This window comes from Lonchura striata, chromosome W, assembly GCF_050655825.1.
Source record: "Lonchura striata isolate lonStrDom1 chromosome W, ASM5065582v1, whole genome shotgun sequence".
Classification (NCBI taxonomy): domain Eukaryota; kingdom Metazoa; phylum Chordata; class Aves; order Passeriformes; family Estrildidae; genus Lonchura; species Lonchura striata.
The window spans coordinates 2,943,043-2,961,768 of NC_140743.1; the positions used below are offsets into that span (position 1 = coordinate 2,943,043).

Here is an 18,726-nt window from a genome sequence, read left to right on the forward strand (position 1 = left end):
TTATTACTTTGTTACTTACATTAATAATTCCATAGCTTTGAGGAAAATCTGTAATATCGGTGATGAAGAGAGACAGGGAAGACTTTGAGATGATCAAAGAATCCGATTTTATTGTGGGATACAAATGCTTATATAGTATTTTAGGAATGCTAGTAATGTTTTACTACGATTGGGTTAAAAATCACATAAACAAACATGCATTTTACAACATCTCATGCTTGCAGAGTTTGATGTAATTTTCTTTTTCTGGTAAATCCGTCTGATTTAATCTTCTTGCAATCTTGATTTAATTTTCAAAGTTCTGTTTGCTCTTGCCAGGGCATTTTATTTATCAGATCTCTTATGCTAATAAGGTCCAAAGTACTCTCTGTTTTGTGTACCCCAATACTGTAATATCTAAACATGCATTCTACACTGCACCATTCCATTTATTGTCATATGACCAAATTTAGAACACAGGTCACAGGGGTTCACAGTGCAGCTCGCAGTCCCTATTCTAAAATGCTCACCTAACTGCACACAGACAATAGGGAAAGTATGCTTACCAAAACTCTTTAAACATACTCATAAATCTACTACAGGACATTGTTCCTTGTTTCCATATGCCTTATTTTTTTTGCAAGAAATACCAAAAAGTGACACATAATAATCCCATTCCTTGTCACTGATTCAGTTTACAGTGTTTCAAAGCACAGAGTGCTTCACAGTGTCAAATAAGAATGTCAAGAGAAGTCTTGAAAAGTGTTAGGGGGCACAAGCATGCTACTGCATGTCCTCATTGGCACTTTTCCCCATTTTACTCTATACTTTCTTCCTACAATTTGCATACCTTTCCCAACACATCCTCTTCTCCTTGATGCTGTGGCAATATGTTTTCCCCCTTTCTCCCAACAAGGCCCTTCTAATACTGAGCTTAAAGATAATTTTGAAACAAAAAGCAGAACTATCTTTAAACAAAATTCTAATTATAGTCTTTTTGCATATTTTCTCCTAAGATGAGAAAAATGATGGAAAGAAATATATTAATTACTTGTATAATATAGACAAGAGAAAGTTCTTACTTTCTGATGTTTGGCTCCACGGATATGGGCAGCATAAGCATCTGCTCCTGTACAAGACACATCACAAAGCTCACAGCGCAACTGATTCTGAGTTCCACGAGCAGAAGTACTGTTGTTATTGGTGTTCTGGGAAGCTTTTAATGCTGCTTCTTTCTTTTTGTGTTTCTGGCCTTCTAAGTGTTCTTTATAAGTCTATTTAAATAAAAAATACACACAGCTGGTTTTGTACTGTTTGTTCATCATTCATTTGTATACATGTAAAATAGAGCATAGCATAAAACACATGCTTTGTATTAAAAATACTTCCTACACTGAACATGGTTTCCCTATGACATGTTTTAAGGCATAAGCAGGCCACTTCCAAAACCAAGATATTTTCTTCACCACCAGGATTCCACTCTTAGGTAATACAATATGGTCTTTACTCCTCTACCTTCTCACTTCCTTAGTCAAGTACTGGTCAACATACTGAAAGACTGATAAGATCAGAAAACTGTCTCAGTTGCATTTTCCTACATTGCATTGAATTATTCTTGATTTTGAATTTTTGTCAAACTGCAAGACCACGGTTATTAAATGTATCCAGATAACTAAAAAAGTAAATTCAAAAAAAGGTAGCGCATAAATAAAGCTACGCTGAAATTAAAATACAGAAGTTGCTATTTGTTCCTATACTAACACTGGCAATCTATGGAGCAGACAGGGTGGAAAATAATGACAAATTTACCTAAAGAGTAAGAACCATTTTGCCAAACACACACACAAACATTTAATTAATTGATATCTACTTTTTATGCACTTGTATCCCCTTTGAAACTAAACAGGGATGCTGGAATAAAATTAATACATTTTAAGGATTACCGTTGTGTTTGTTTAACACAATATGGCTTTTAGTAGGGGCAGAGGAACCCACAGAGGCTGCTTCTGAGAGAGAAGCTCCTCAAAACTTCAATGTCCAGCAGAGCAAATCCCTGAAGACTCTGACAATGGACATATTGGCTGGCCCAATTAGAGAAGTTAGTAATGCCTCTGTGATGACATATTTAAGAACAAAAAAAACATGTGCAAGCTCTCTTTCTCCCTCCCCTCAGAGGGGTGGTGAGGGGGCCTCCGGGCCCCTTTCTGGCGCAGCCAGGGCTCTTTTTCGCATGGCCGCTGAGGCCATGCCACTGGGGGACTATCCCGGCGCCGTGAGCAGCCATGGCCCCGAGGCCATATGGCCAGTGCCTGGAGCGCTCATGTCGCCGAGGGCAGCCGCCGCCACCCCAGCACCAGGAGCAACTGCATGGCCGGGATTGGTGCAGCTGGGACAGTGCCACGCGGCAGCTGCTATCTCAGCATGGTTCGCAATGAACTTTACTTGCTTAGCCACTTTCAGCCAGCCATGCTGTGAACAGGACGGCAGAAGTGGCAGCAGCAGTTTTTCCTTTTTGGCACCCCGCATGAGGAGAGGCGCTGACTGGAACCAGTGGCTGGAGCGGCTCATGCAGTGCCAGCGGGGACCATGTGACCAACAGTGAGAGGCATGGCAATCAATTCTCCGATGCGATGCGGAGCCTGGAAAGGCTTAACCTTTGAGCGCTGTGGAACTCTATAAAAACTTTTCAATTGATAGAACATGAGAACAAATGAACCTACAGACACCAATTTTCTCACAAGCCAGAGAAAAGGAAAAGGTGAAGACACATGAGTGTAATGAACAAAAGAGCCTTCCTGGTTCCCATGGCAATACTGGGACACTAGCTAAGTACCGATATTGAAATGTTAATTAGCTAATTGTGAAATAAGAGATTTTTCAGAGATCACTTGAGCTAACAAAACGAATGTATCAAAAATGAATGTATCAAAAATGAATGTATCATGTTTGTAGAATCATGTGTTGAATTTTAAGAAACCTCTGCCATGGCACAAAAGGCATAGGGAAAACTAAATCTTTAAAGCTTCTTGCAAAAAGACAAATACCAGAGAAGACCAGGAATGCAAAGAACTCAGATAAGGAGGCCCCTCTGTCTCCAAACATGTCAAGGATGATAGACTTATCCAGATAAGATAGCAGAAGACCAAAAGCGCATGCGCAGAGGAGAAGAGTTCAAAAGTTCAATGCAGAGGAAGACTATGGTTTCAGCCTCAAAAGACCACCAGAGACCCCCCGCAAGACCACCACAGAAAACCACGCATGCCCAGAAGAGCGTGGACCTATTTAGCATGAGAGGTGAAGACAGGCGGGGCCAGGGGTTAAACATGCATAGAAAAGTTGTGTAATGTATTGCATATGGAACACCTTTGTGAATAAAATTGTGAGACAAACTTCAGCTGGGGGCACAAGATTTTGGAGAGCTATCTCACTTGTGCCGGGCGCTGACATACATACCCACTTCATAACTACATCGAGTTGTGGAGTCTATTTATTTATTCCGCGTATCGCTTCAATTGCTCTGTTTTCTCTAAACTGCCTGGAGACCACCTAACCCCCCCCACACACACACACACTGCCATTCTAAGACTCGAGATGCAAATAGGGAAACCCATGGAACCATGGGAGCATGTTTTCAGGGATAAGGACACCTCTAAATGGAAAACTAAACAAAGAAGAGGGAGCTGGACCGGTGCACTGACTGAGAAAGAGGAAAACACACCCCTGATCAACGTTTGACCTGTCACCATAGCCTACAGAAGACTAAACTGGACTGGGCTGTGGGAAGCAGAAACAAAGAGGAAGCTCTTCCCTACCACGAGGAAAGGGGAGAGGACAGTCTGCTGATCCGGACTTCAGCAACAGACTGCACACCTCTTCACCATTCGGCTACCAGTGTGCCATGAAGACTTCAGGGACAGACTCTGCACACCTTCTCCACCTTTGTCTACCTGGGAAAAGCTACAACAGTGGGGGTGAGCTCCGTGTCGAGCCCCCTGGCCAGCTGATCATTTTAATAAAGAGCTGAACATTAATAAAGGCATAAACCCTGTTCATTACAATTTTGGGGGCTCGTCTGGGATAGCAACACCCGAAGAGGACCACCGGACAGCTGGAGAGCTCGACCACTGGCTTCGAGGGACCCTCGGGAGCTGCTGGCTAGCTCCGGACCCTAGGATCAGCATGAGATGAGCAACGCAGAGGAGCAACGCGGAGGAGCAACGCGGAGGGGCGACAGATCAGTGAGAAAAAAAACAGGAGACGAGCGAGTGAGTGAGACGGGGGCCGGCAGCACAGACCCCCAAAGTGAGAGGGACCCATTAGTACCACATTTCCGGACTCCTGCGAAGGGGCCGGCCGGGAACGGGGGGAAGCACATGCAATAGAGGAGTGACTGAGGCATCTCCTTAGAGGTAAAACAGGCCCTCCTCTGGGTGTGGGGAGGTTCTCTAGGAGTAAAGTAAGTCCCTGGCAATCAGGGCAAAGGGAATGTCCACAGCAGGGCAGGTGGGATGTCCCTGGCAGTTGGGGCAGGATCTCCTGGCAGGCAGGAGCAATAAGTCCCAGCAGGCAGAGGGCATATCCCCGGCATGCAGGATGGGATAACAGGGCAGGTGGGATATCCCTGGCAGGTAGGGCAGGATGTCCCTGACAGGTAAAAACCAAAAGTCCCCGGCAGAGCAGGTAGGGAAGATGTCCCTGGAAGGCAGGGCAGGATGTCCTCAGCAGAGCAGGTAGGGGCAGGTCCCAGCAGGCAGGGAGCATGTCCTGGCAGGCAGGAGGCATGTCCTGGCAGGCAGGGGGCATGTCCTAGCAGGCAGGGGGCATGCCCTGGCAGGCAGGCACAAACCTGAGTAAGCAGAAAGCCAAAAAGGCAAGTAAGTAAGTGTGGGACTCAGATTCAGTCAAAGAAAGAAACTGAGAATTTCTAGCCAGGCAGAGGCCTGGGAAAGAGCTGGAAAAGAATGTAAATAATTCTTTATCTCTCTTGTTTTTCACATTGTTTATAGTTAAGTTCTATCACTGTGCGTCAAGCACTTTGCACCAATGGTGTAGATTGTTTTCATTTCTGAACCAATGGAGTTGGTCCTCATGAAGCTCTGTATAAAAGAGCAGTGTATTTTCAATAAACCGGAGTTTTACTCTCACAGCCTTCTGGTCAGTCTCTTCATTCCCATCCTGCCTCGACAGCGACAAGTAAGCAAGTAAAGAAGCGGGTAGGAAGGCAAACAGGCTAAACTTAGTAAGAAAAATCAGGCAAAGGGGGACTTGGCCGGAGTTCGAGTGTAAGGCTCAGCAGGACATTCGACCTTACCTCGGCATGGAGACCAAGCTTCCTAAGCATAGTAAGAAGTTTGGGCAAAAGGCCAAGTAAAAATTATGGTGAGACTTAGCAGGGGTCCAAGCCTAGAAAGTCCAGCAAGAAGTCCAAAAACTTAGGCCAAAAAAGAAGAGAACAGAAGACAATGGATGTGAGTGTGATTAGTGGTTATCCTGGCCAAGAGACAATGTAAAATGTCCAGAAAGTAGTACCAAGAGTGGGAGTTTAGCTAAAAGAGATTATGTTCAGTCAAGAGATTTAAAATACTAAGTTGTGGGAAAGAGCCAGATGAACTTTAGTTGCATATCTGTATATTCCATTTTAAAGAGAGGCACCGTTTAAAGTATATTTCTTTTCTTTTTGAGTCCTGAAAATGGGAAGAGGTTATAGCAGAGGAGCGAATCCTTCAAAAAAAAAAAAGCAAAGAGAATTTCCCCCTAACAGCCCCTTGGGGCAATTGTTAGACCGATGGGATTCTTGGGAAGCCACAAAGGGTCTAGACAAGAGTAAGATGATACATTACAGCATAGAAGTATGGCCGAAGTTAAAATTACAGGGAGAGTGGCCATGGTATAGAACCCGAGATCAGTGGATGTGTAATCAGTTAAACCAACACCTAGAAGCCCTAAGAGTATATTTAAGGAGGGAAGAAAAAAAAGCCAAAACTAAAGCTAGAATTATGGTCACAGTTGCTCGAGAAAGTATAAGAGCAGATAGATCACCAGCACTGCCATCTAAGTCAAGTTAGAATAGACCAGGACCATTACAAAAAAAAAAAAAAAAAAAAAATAGAAACCAACCAGCACCATCATATGAAACAAATAAGAACTTTAATGAGTTCAGGAAACCTGAGGCTTCACAAAGCAACAGGAGGTGCTATTACTATGGTGAGATAAGACACCTTAAAAAGAATTGTAAGAAGTTTCAGTTTGATGAGGCAATGCATAGAGAATAAAAAGTCTAAGAAGAGATTTCAAGGGGAGACGACTAGGGGTGTCAGGGGCTCTATAAGTTAGGGGATCCAATGAACCATCAAGAAGAGCCCTTGGTAAACTTTGAAGTAGGTCCCCACTATGAAAATTTTTGAGTTCTTAGTTGACACAGAGGCAGATAAGTCCAGCATAAACATGTTACCAGTAAGAGTCACCATTGGAAAGAAGGTCTGTGAAGTTTTAGGGGCAGAGGGAAGGCCATTTAAAGCATCTATAGCTGAAAATATAGAAATCAAGGGGAATTCTAGACAATGTTGGCAGACTTTATCTATCTGCCAAATTTAGGAAGTAATCTCTTGAGAAGAGACTTGCAAGTCCAATTAGGGGTAGGGATCATCCCACGAGATGGAAGGATGGTAGTCCAGGTCATGAAACTGACTGTCCTGGTTCAGGGCAAATTTGGGGAAAGACCCCCAAAAGGGTTCCTTCAGGAAAGCATATTCAATTGGCCCCTCCCCCCAACCAGTTCGGGAAAGATACCTCTTTGGAGAAGTGGAAAAAACCTGTTTATTAAACTAACAAACTTAGACAATATTAAACAACAAAACTTCTTGCCACTCCAAGAGAGAGACAAACTCAGAAAAATCCCCCGGGTTGTAGCTGGGCTCACTCAGTCTCTGATCAGTCCCTCCGGCGCTGGAAATGCCACGGCCCAGGCCCGGCCCGCTGGGCCACCGGCGCTGCTGCTGCTGCTCTCCTGGTGTGCAGTCCAGAGCAGGTCCAGAGAAAGGGAAAAAAACCACAGTCCAGGGAAATTCTTTGCCTCAGCTAGCTAAAACTAACTAGACTAGGGAAAAAAACCCAAAGGAGAGCTCCGTCTCCTTGTCCATCTGGATGCAGACAACTCAGTCCAGGAGCAGGAATGTGGAGGAGTGAGTGCAGTTCTTGAAAACAAACTCCGCGCTTCTTCCCCCCACTCCTTCCCTCCTGGAAAAAGTCTTAAAGGTGTAGAACTTATTATTCAACATGAACAGGGCAGACGATTGGGGATAAAGGCATCATACCGTCAACCTAGGACACTGACCCAGAGAGACATAGAAGAAATAGACCCCAAAGTATGGGCGGAAGAAAGTAAGTGTGGATATTTAAACATCACACCAATAAAAATAGAAATGCAAAGAGATACACCCCCTATCTGAGTCAAGTAATACCCAATATTTCCTGAAGGCAAGAGAAGATTAGCCCCAGTGATTGAACGGCTACTAGAGCAAGGTATTCTAGAATCATGCATGTCCCCCCATAACTCTCCTATACTAGCCATAAGAAAAGCAGAAGGGAAATACTGGCTAGTTCAAGACTTAAGGGAAGTAAACAAGAAAACTATTACCAGACACCCTGTGGTATCCAACCCCTATACCCTTTTAAGCCAAATTCCAAGAGAGCATGCCTGCTTCACAGTTGTAGATTTGAAAGATTCCTTCTGGGCATGCCTGCTAGCAGAAGAATGTTGTGACTGGTTTGCATTTGAGTGGGAAGATCCTGACAAAAGAAGAAAGCAGCAGGTAAGGTGGACATGTCTCCCACAGGGGTTTACAGAATCCCCAAACCTCTTTGGGCAAGCACTAGAGGAATAATTAGGGAAGTTCACCCCTGAGGAAAATGTTCAGATCTTACAGTACGTAGACGACTTATTAGTATCTGGAGAAAAGCAAGACCGGGTCAAAGACACTAGTGTTCGACTCCTAAATTTCCTAGGAGAAAACAGCCTAAAAGTATCACAAGAAAAACTACAATTTGTGGAATCTGAGATGACCTACCTAGGTCATATAATTGGAAAAGGGTATAAGAAACTCAGTCCTGAGAGAATCTCAGGTATCCTGTCTATCCCAGCTCCCAAGACCAAGAGAGATATAAGGAAGCTACTAGGCCTGTTTGGTTATTGTAAGCTGTGGTTAGATCAATACACCAAAAGTGTGAAGTTCCTTTGTGATAAATTAGTAGACTCTGAGCCTATAAAGTGAACAAAAGAAGATGAGGAACAACTACAAAATTTGAAAAATAAACTATCCTCAGCACCTGTTCTAAGCCTGCCTGACCTTAAGAAGGAGTTTAACCTGTTTGTGAGCACAAAAGGGGGAATTGCATATAGGGTATTAACTCAGGAGTGGGGAAGACATAAAAAGCCAATAGCCTACCTCTCAAACCTACTAGACCCAGTAGTCAGAGGATAGCCAACTTGCCTACAAGTAATCACAGCAGCAGCTATCCTGATAGAAGCCCAAAAGTTGACCCTGCAAGAGTAAATTAAAGTCCACCCCCCCCCCACGATCTCAAAACAGTACTAAGCCAAAAAGTTCAGCAGTAGTTAACTGACTCTACAATATTGATGTACGAGATTGTCTTAGTGAACACAAGTAACTTAGAGTTAGTCACTTCCAAATGTCTAAACCTTGCAGTTTCTTGCCGGAGAGCATGTGGCTGGTCTAGAGCATGATTGTGTTAAACTCATGATTCTACAGACCAAAGTAAGAGAGGATTTAAAAGATGTACCCCTGCCATACAAGAAATCCCTTTTTATAAATGGGTACTCAAGAGTAATGGGAGGTAAAAGAGCCTCAGGATATGCTGTCATAGATGGGGAAAACATGAAAGTTGCAGAAAAAGGGAAACTACCCCCAAACTGGTCAGCCCAGTGTTGCATAGTCCATGCTTTGAAAAGAGGATTAGACCTGTTAGAGGGAGACCAAGGAACTATTTACATAGACTTGCAATATGAGTTTAGGATCAGTTCTGTCGTGGTTTGACACGGAAAAAGAATTTTCTCGGAAGGAAGAGGGTCAATCCAGTCAGGGGTCAGGGTTGGATATTGACACTTGGAGTGACCAATTGAGGGTGGACACGCCTCTGAGAACACAGAGGGGTTAAAAGCAGAATTCCCAGGAGAACTTTCTCTCTTTGGTTCCGGTCAGAGTGCAGTGCAGACTCTCCCCCGCCCAGCCAGGTGGCTGGGTGGGGGAGGGGAAGGCCCGCAGCCTGACTGCAGTAAGGCCGAAGGGTGGAAGGACTGGAACCGGGCTGGCCCCCTGCAGATGGAAGGGTGGAGAAATCTGGGATGTCTGCGTTCCCCCCCAGAGTCTCTCTCTCCCTCTAGAGAGAAAGAGACAGTGACAGTTTGTTAGCAGTACACCGCAGGAAGGAGAAGAGCAGGGGGACGAAGGAAGGTGCCCAGCCATGGGAACTGGAAATCCGGGCAGAGAGCCATCCAGAGAGTCGGGACTTTTAACCCTTCCTTGAGAAATGAAAGCTTTGTGAAAACATTATTCCCCCTCGGTTTGAAAGAGAGGAAGAGAGCCTGGAACCTGGGATGTTAGGGAAAGAAGATTGGGGGCGAAGATGATGGAGTGGCTTTTGGCTGGACTTTTTCTTGTCAGCCATAGACGGAACTGACTTTCTCCTCCAAGAGAGACTGTATTTTAGGAGGATGCCGGTGAGCCAAGAGACCTACTTCAGCAGCTGAGAAAAGACAGGAGTGGAGGGAACAGAGAAAAGTTGGGGAGGTTTGTGGTGGTGCCCCCTGTCTTCAGAGAAGAAGAAAAGAAGATGATCTCTGTTCTTGAGACCCTAGGCCCCAGGGGAGAAAGAAAATGGAGGGGACTGTGGTCCCAAATAATGAAAAACTGAACTGTTGTTTTTTCCCTTGGCAAAGCATCCTTGAAAAGAAAAATCCTAAAAGCAGTCTGTCCATGCATGCACTGTGGTGAGAGCACTGTGCATGGAAAGGAGAGTTGTCACCATGGCAAATTCTTGTCCGGGCGGTGCCATGTGTGACATGGAAACAGAAGAAGTGGCAGCTGTGTTTCTTGGGGAGTCTAAGGAACAGGAGAGACTCCTCTCGCCCTTGATGGACTGAGTATTGATTATCTGAAGGGTGAGAACCTGATTGGGGGTCTAAGTTTTGTCTCACTGTGGTTTGTTGGAATTGGGGAGGGAGAGGAGGAATGTTTTGAAAGGTTTTAATTTTGATTTTTGTGTGTGTTTTTCTTTCTTTTTCTTTTATAGTAGCATAGTAGTAGTAGTTGAATAATATTTTTTTCCTTTGTCATTAAGCTTGGGTTTGCTCTGCTCTGTTCCTGACTGCATTTCACAGCATTCAATTGAGAGGTTGCACTTTCATGGGGGTGCTGGCATTGTGCCAGTGTCAAACCATGACAAGTTCCTAAATAAAGCCCTAGTTCAAAGAGTGCTAGTAGAGTTACATGAATTGACCCACTGGGGAATCCAAGGTTTGTGCAACCACTTTTTACAGGAGAATTTATGTATTGGAGTGTATGACCTGTCAAAGGCAGTCACAAGAGGGTGTGCGATTTACCTGAAAACTGACCAAAAGGTAATGAGAAAAACAGCACATGGGGGAGGAAAACTTGCTTTAAGAACTTTCCAAAACATACAAATAGATTTCACTGAAATGCTCTCTGTGCAGAGGTACAAACACTTACTAGTGTTGGTAGATTACGTCACTCACTGGGTGGAGGCTTTCCCAACCAAAAAGGAAACCGAATAAGAAGTTTCAAGAATAATTTTAGAAAACATCATACCTTGATACGGGCTAGTCAATAACATTGACTCAGACCAAGGCCCACATTTTGTAGCTAGAACTTTGCATGAAGTAACAAAAGCCCTGGGGATAAGGTGGAGGTTGCACACTCCATGGCATCCTCAAAGCTCGAGAAGGGTAGAAAGGATAAATAGAACTCTTAAAAATGTGATAACCAAATTAATTAAAGAGAGAAAAATGAATTGGCTCAAGTGTTTACCTCTTACTATCTTACGCATCAGAACAATACCTCAGTCTGACATAGGGGTCTCTCCCTATGAAATTATGTTTAGACTCCCTTTTCTAATCACCCCTTTCAGTACAGCAGATTATTTAGAAGGGAAGGCAGCAACTCAGAAATATTTAAAAATCATAGGAAAATCCCTAGAAGGCCGGAGAAAGAAGGGTTATCTCCCCCAAACTTCCCCTCTGGATACCAATGCCCACAACATCAGTCCTGGGGACTGGGTGTTAATAAAATCCAGGAACACCACCCCTCCACTAACCCTCAAATTCAAAGGAACTTTCCAGGTGCTACTCACCACACACACTGCAGTGCGAACCCAAGAAAAAGGCTGGACCCACATCACCAGAGTCAAAGGACCAGTGCCACCCTCAGATGCCAGACCAGACTCAACAGGGTCACCCACCTCCTCTTGTGCATGGATGGTAATTAAGGGACCAGAAGACTTAAAATTAACTTTAAAGAAGACTTGCTAGAAACTGATATACAGTAGGGTGTTAATAACTGTTTCTAAGTTAAAGTACCATAGTGAAAGTTTAAGTACTTTATAATTGTTTAATAATAATGTGTCCTTTAGCAAAAAAAAAAAAGTTAACTGAAGAATTTCTAGTTAGAATATTATTAAGCCTTACTTAGTTTCTAAAGAGTGGGAGAATTTCCATCAGACATAAGTAAAAGCATACAAATGCCAAAAGAAGTTATCCCTCAAAAGCCAAAAATTTTAAGTTGATAAGGGCTTAAGCCCAATCAAAGACATAGAGGAGGGATTTGTAATGAACAAAAGAGCCTTCCCGGTTCCCATGGCAATACTGGGACACTAGCTAAGTAGCGATATTTAAATGTTAATTAGTTAATTGCTCTGTTTGTTTTCTCTAAACTGCCTGGAGACCACCTACCCCCCCCCCCACGCTGCCATTCTAAGACTCGAGATGCAAATAGGGAAACCCATGGAACCATGGGAGAATGTTTTCAGGGATAAGGACACCCTTAAATGGAAAACTAAACTCAGTAATGGGGGCTGGACAGGTGCGCTGCCTGAGAAAGAGGAAAACACACCCCTGATCAACGTTTGACCTGTCACCATAGCCTACAGAAGACTAAACTGGACTGGGCTGTGGGAAGCAGAAACAAAGAGGAAGCTCTTCCCTACCACGAGGAAAGGGGAGAGGACAGTCTGCTGATCCGGACTTCAGCAACAGACTGCACACCTCTTCACCCTTCGGCTACCAGTGTGCCATGAAGACTTCAGGGACAGACTCTGCACACCTTCTCCACCTTTGTCTACCTGGGAAAAGCTACAACAGTGGGGGTGAGCTCCGTGTCGAGCCCCCTGGCCAGCTGATCATTTTAATAAAGAGCTGAACATTAATAAAGGCATAAGCCCTGTTCATTTCAATGAGGAGAACAACATGGCAACACTAAGGATGGTGAAAAATGAGGGAGGAGGAGGAGGTGCTCCGGGCATTGGAGCTGAGATTCTTCTGCAAGCCATAGTGAGGACTATAATACAACAAACTGGGTTTTTTCCCTGTAATTCATTAAGTGCATGGGGGGGTTGTAGAAGTTTTTTCACAGCCCGTGAGAAAAGATACTCACACTGGAGCATGTGGATGCTGATAAGCTGTAATTTAGTGACAAACTTGAACAGAGAGAGAAGACTCTTGCTTCCAGGAATAGAGGAAGAGGACCCTTGCTTCCAAACTAGAACAGCTCATCCTTAAAAGACTATACCCCATGAACTAAACAACCCATGCAAACAGTTGTGGGAAGACTGTTTGCCCATGGGAAGGACTCACGTTGCCGCAGGTTGGGTGGGACTGCTACTCGTGAAAATTAGAACCATATTGGAGAAGTTCCCAGAGGACTGTCTCCTGTGGGAAGGACCCCACAGCACAGCAGAAGAGACTTCTCTCCCTAAGCGAACTGAAGAAAGATTTTTAGACGTGACAAACTGACTAAAACCCCCATGTTTTGTCTCCCTGCGTTGTGGGTGGGGAGGAAAGAAGAGGGGGGGTGAAATATGTTCTAAACGTTTATTTTAGTTCTCATTATCCTCTTTTATTTCTGTTAATAAATTTTTTTTATACCTTTTAAGTTTTGAGCCTGTTCTGCCCTTAGAATGTTTTCTCCTAATTCTTATCTCACCCTATGAGCCTTTTAGTTTTTCTTTCCCCCTCCTCTGCTCAACTATAGCAGAGGAGAATGAGTGAATGGTTTTCATGGGTGCCTGGCTTCTAGCCAGTGTCAAATCCTGACAACCATTCACAAAGTTTTGAAAAAAGTATTTTCTAAGAAGTTTACTATGTTAAAAAGAAAATAAAATTCAAAGTTTAGAATACTTCTGGAGTCCAAAGCACAGCTGAAGCTTCTCTGTCCAAGCTAAGGGGATGCATCTTTTTGTCTTCTCATATGGCCTCTTTCTGTCATAGCATACATTTTCATTTAATTATTACTTTAGCATAAGTATAGAATCAGGTGTTTAAAAATTAACAAATATTCTTAAAGGGGCCATTATTTAGCCAAAAAAATTATGACTAAAGCATATAGCAGGATATTACAAAATACAGGTACCTGTGGTCCGGCACAGCTGATCTTGCAAACATCACAGTAGTGGATCTGAGGTGGTTTGGGAGGTTGCTTTGGTTTCATTTGCTTATTTTGGAATGGTACCTTTTTAGTAAAGGTGGTCCCTGTCCAAGCAGCTGTTGCAGCAGCAGCAGCTGCTGCCACTGCCTGTTTCTGCTGCTGCTGCTGCTGGTAATAGGATGATGCAGCTGAATATACTGCAGCTTCATAGCCAGAATAAGAGGTACCTCAAAGATTAAAAAAAAATAAATGTTACAACACTGTGCATCATATATCAATTACATAATACACTAATTCCAAGCATATTGCATAATAGAGTAGGCTATAAAAGACATACTGAGATCTTGTCAGGCATTCTGAATTTTTCTTGATGTTTCACAGTACACAAATACATAGCATACCATTTGTATCAGGAGTATATTTGATTTTAGACAAAACTTTGCAGACATGCTGTTCTGTTAAATATATAAAAGCATTCCTAAAGGTTATGCGAAATTTCCTGGTACATCTGGTATGACTGAGTATGATGCAACAAGAATTTTAATAAAAGATTTATCAAAGGTCACTTGAAAGAAACAGTCTTCCAGAGCCAGATTTACTGTTCAAGTTCCAAACAGAAAAGGACAGATATTATGTAGACCAAGGAAAAAAAAAAAGAAGATAAAAGATAGAATGCAATAGCAATAGCCGTTCTATTTCAAATGGGTTGCAGCAGACCCTGTCTAGACACTCCTTGATTTCTAGTATCAAACTTGAGTAAATCAAGGAAATTGAGCTTTCATAACTTTTGAGCCAGTTTTCCCATAAACTTTATATATCTACTCGTTCAACTATTTTAATCCTCTAATCAAGCTCTGTTTCAATGAAGTTTAAAATCCCTTTTTAACTGAAAATAAACCAAAACAAATAGTTCAAGGTAGCTATAATATGCCAGTTGATTACCGTCTGGCCATAAAATTAACATGTTCTCACCTTTAACTACTTTTTGGATTTCTAGTGTTTGAAAGAAAGTCTTTCTTTGTAGCACCCATTCTCCTTCCATCTTGGGTTGAGACAACGCAAACTTAAAAGTTTTATATTCGACTGCTCCTCGTCTCTGTAATTGCTGCTTGATGGCAGCATGCTCCAAATTTCCCTGGATTATATTTGTGTTTCCTTATTGTTTCTATCCCTCATCTTTTCTCTCCAAACTTTACAGTAAATCACAAAACACGTGTGCACGTAGTAATGCCAACACTTTGTATATTCTCACATGTAAGAAAATAGGCACATACAAGCATCAAACCTCTTTTAAAGATACATAAAACTATTTTGCCATTATTATTATTTAACTGGTTGATATTTCTCAGTGGAATATGAAGTAGTTGAACATAAACTGCTAAAATGCTGAGTATTTAAATCCTCTCCTGTGACAAATGCAAAGATCCCAGCAATATAATATGCAAAATTCTTACCAGAGTAAGTAACCGCTGTTGTACTGTATGTTGCACTTTGAGTATAGGATGGAACAACAGTAGCTGCAGCTGCTACCGGCTGCACAGTAGAGGATACTGGATATATAGAAAATGTAGTTGTTGCTGGACTTGGGGTTGCAGGTTTTATAGCTGTCACTTGTCGTGTTTGCTGGGCTTGGGTATATTGAGTTGCCCCTTGGCTATATCCTGCTTTTGGAGCTAATTAGGATAGAAAATAGAAGTGTACAAACATTTATATGCTTTAGTTGAATGAAATGCAAAGCATAAAAAGTGATACTTAATGATATGCTAGGGAATAAACACATTAACAAGCGGGTTTTGTTTTAGTTCAGTTGGTTTTTGCCTTTTTTTGATGGGGTTTTGTTTGTTTTTCTTACAGTAATGGTTATGCTTCCATTACCATATATCCCACAATGGTTTAATCACATCAAAGCTCACACTAGCAAGCCTCAGATTTATTTACATATTTTTAGCTGTGCTGCCATGTTTTTAAACAAACTTCTCCTTCAATGGTTTTACTAGAGTACACACTAAACCAAAGTACATCTAAACTTTGCTATTATGTCTAATTATAGTAAAAAAAGTAAATAGGATTTATGTTTTGTAACATTTATGATACCAATAATTAAAGAACTATATACATTAACTAAAGAATTTTTTTTAAAAAGCCTTTCTAACCAAGTAAGCATCTGAAACCAACACTGACTTTTTCAACCTACTTCAGCAAAAGTTTTTGCCTAGAAGTATGTTTTGAGTGTATTAATAACAATCCAAACCTCAAAGATAGTTACTTATGGCAATGTCACAATAATGTTCACGTTCGTCGTGGTTTGACACGGAAAAAGAATTTTCTCAGAAGGAAGAGGTCAATTTGGATATTGACCAATTGAAGGTGGACACGCCTCTGAGAACAAAGAGGTGTTAAAAGCAGAATTCCCAGGAGAACTCGCTCTCTTTGGTTCCAGGCAGCGTGCAGTGCGGGCTCTCCCCTGCCCAGCCCGTGGCTCGGTGGGGGAGGGGAAAAGCCATGTGGCCTTCAAAGGTAGGCCCAAGGGTGGAGGGACTGGAACCGGGCCTGGCCCACTGCAGATGGAAGGGTGGAGAAATTTGGGATGTCTCCATTCCCACCCCCCCAGAGTCTCTCTCTCAAAAGAGAAAGAGACAGCGGCAGCTTGTCAGCAGTTCACTGCGGGGAAGGAGAAGAGTGGGGGAGCCGCAAGGTGCCCAGCTGCCTGTGGGAGCTGGAGCCTGGGCAGCGAGCCATCCTTGGGAGTTGGGACTTTTAACCCTTTCCTTGAGAAATGAAAGCTTTGTGAAATTTTTCTCCTCCTTGGTTTGAAAAAGAGGAAGAGAGACAGCTTGGACCCTGGGATGTTAGAAGGAGAAATTCTAGGTGGGAGGAGATGATGGAGTGGCTTTTGGCTGGACTTTTTCTTGGTAGCCACAGACTGAACCGATTTTCTCCTCCAAGAGAGACTGTATTTTAGGAGGATGCCAGTGAGCCAAAGAGACCTGCTTCGGCTGGGAAAAGACAGAAGTGGAGCGAACAGAGAAAAGTCAGGGAGGTTTGTGGTAGTGCTTCCTGTCTTAAGAGAAGAAGAAGAGAAGAAGATCTCTGTTCTTGGACCCTCGGCCCCAGGGGAAAATGGAGGGGGACTGTGGTCCCAAAAATGGAAAACTGTTGGTTTTTTCCCCTCTTGGCAGGGCATCCTTGAAAGGAAAAATCCTAAAAACAGTCTGTCCATCCATGCACTGGTGGTGAGAGCACTGTACATGGAAAGGAGAGGGTCACCATTGGCAAACTTTTTTCTCCGGGCGGTACCATGTGTGACATGGAAGCACAGGATGTGGCAGCTGTGTTTCTTGGGGGGTCTGTGGCACAGGAGAGGCTCCTCTCTCCCTCGATGGACCGGGTGTTGGTTATCTGGAGGGTGGAAACCTGATTGGAGTCCAGATTGTGTCTCACTGTGGTTCGTTAGAGTTGGGTGGTAGGAGGAGGAATGCTTTGGAAGGTTTTCATTTTGAATTTTGTGTGTGTTTCTTTCGTTCTTTTTTCTTTTATAGTAGCATAGTAGTAGTAGCTTAATAAAGTTTTTTCCTTGTTATTAGGCTTGGGCCTGCTTTGCTCTGTTCTCGATCGCATTTCACTGCATTTGGTTGGGAGATTGCATTTTCATGGGGGCACTGGCATTGTGCCAGTGTCAAACCATGACAACGTTCTAGGTGCATCAAGTTTTTTCTACACATTGACAGGTATTACATGTCAAAACGATTAATAAATCTGATATGAAATATTCAAAGAAATTTTAAGCTATTAAAATAGTATACAGACTGTATATAACAACAGGAGTTTGAATCATGACACCTACCTGTCTGGTAGTATGACTCAGCCACTGAAGGTTGAGGCTGTGCAGAAGCAGCCACAGCCGCAGCAGTTGCTGTTGGTTGTTGATAATATTGTTTGTTATCATAAGCTACAGCTGAGGCAGTAGATCGAACATAAGAATAGGAATCCTAAAAATTCAAAAAAGAAAACCCATCAAATTTCTCCTTAGCTATATATCTGGAATAATAAAAATAATTAGCAAAGATTTTTCTTCTATTCTACTTAAGTAGATTTAAAAAATATTTACAGTTTCATTATATTCCAATATATGCATTACATAAATTAAATTTATGTTTACAGATACTTCAAGCCTGAAGAGAACCCTGAATGTTTTTTCTCAGACATAATATAGGAATTAATCTCATGCTATTAAACTACTTTTCCCCTTCCAAATTATTTTTGTTGCCATAAAGCAACTCAATGCACACTTGATTTTTATAATAACTATATCAGACTGAATTCCTCTAAAATATGAAGTAAAAAAACCCACCACAGATCTCCACAAACTACAATATATTCACAAGTTTAAAAACATGGAACCATAGCTTGGCCCTCCCTAAGACAGGAAGAGCCACCAGAAAAAAAATCAATAATAAGGAGGTCCTATAATTTTCCCTTCGGGCAGATAGAAGGCAGTACCTCAAAGAAAAGGGGTGAATGGAGGCAAGTCCTTGCTTGGGGCAGCAGGTGAATCCCCTCCTTGCCCACCTCATCCTCCTAGGTGCCTCTGTACAATAGGTACAAAGATGTAGAAGGCCAGTCAAAGGATGATGAGGATGGAGGTTCATCTACCCCAGAGGTATTGCCAGAATCAGAAAGGCCTACCCTCTGTATAACAACCACCTCCACGAGGAAAAGACAGGTTGCAGCTGTAGGCAGTTGCCTTCTAAGGTGAACAGAAGGTACAATATGCTGGATGGATACTCCTCTTATGGAAGTGTGCTGCCTCCCTGGGGCCTGGGTTAAAGACATGACTGGGAAAATTCTCTAGCCTAGTACAGACCTCAGACTACTACCCATAATTGGTCTTCCACATGGGTGGTGATGAAATCACAATATGTAATCCAAGGGCGACCAAAAGAGACTTCAGGGCCTTGGGATAGCTGGTAAGGGAATATGGAGCACGGGTTATTTTCTCCTCTATCCTCCCAGTTGTGGGCAGAGACATTGGAAGAAACAGATGAGCCCAGTCTAATACATGGCTCTGTGGCTG

General features: G+C 42.8%; 1 protein-coding gene across 4 annotated transcripts in view; it reads right to left on the reverse strand.

The window, feature by feature from the left end:
- Nucleotides 1-18,726, reverse strand: part of LOC146762985 (zinc finger RNA-binding protein-like) — a 78,439-nt gene that overhangs the window by 43,694 nt on the left and 16,019 nt on the right. For all 4 annotated transcript variants that reach the window (XM_085571315.1, XM_085571314.1, XM_085571313.1 and 1 more), the window contains 4 exons: nt 17,497-17,641; nt 15,107-15,325; nt 13,638-13,879; nt 1,062-1,253 (listed from right to left, as the gene is read on the reverse strand). In XM_085571315.1, coding sequence (XP_085427441.1) covers nt 1,062-1,253; nt 13,638-13,879; nt 15,107-15,325; nt 17,497-17,641 — 798 coding nt within the window. The remainder of the gene's footprint in view (nt 1-1,061; nt 1,254-13,637; nt 13,880-15,106; nt 15,326-17,496; nt 17,642-18,726) is intronic.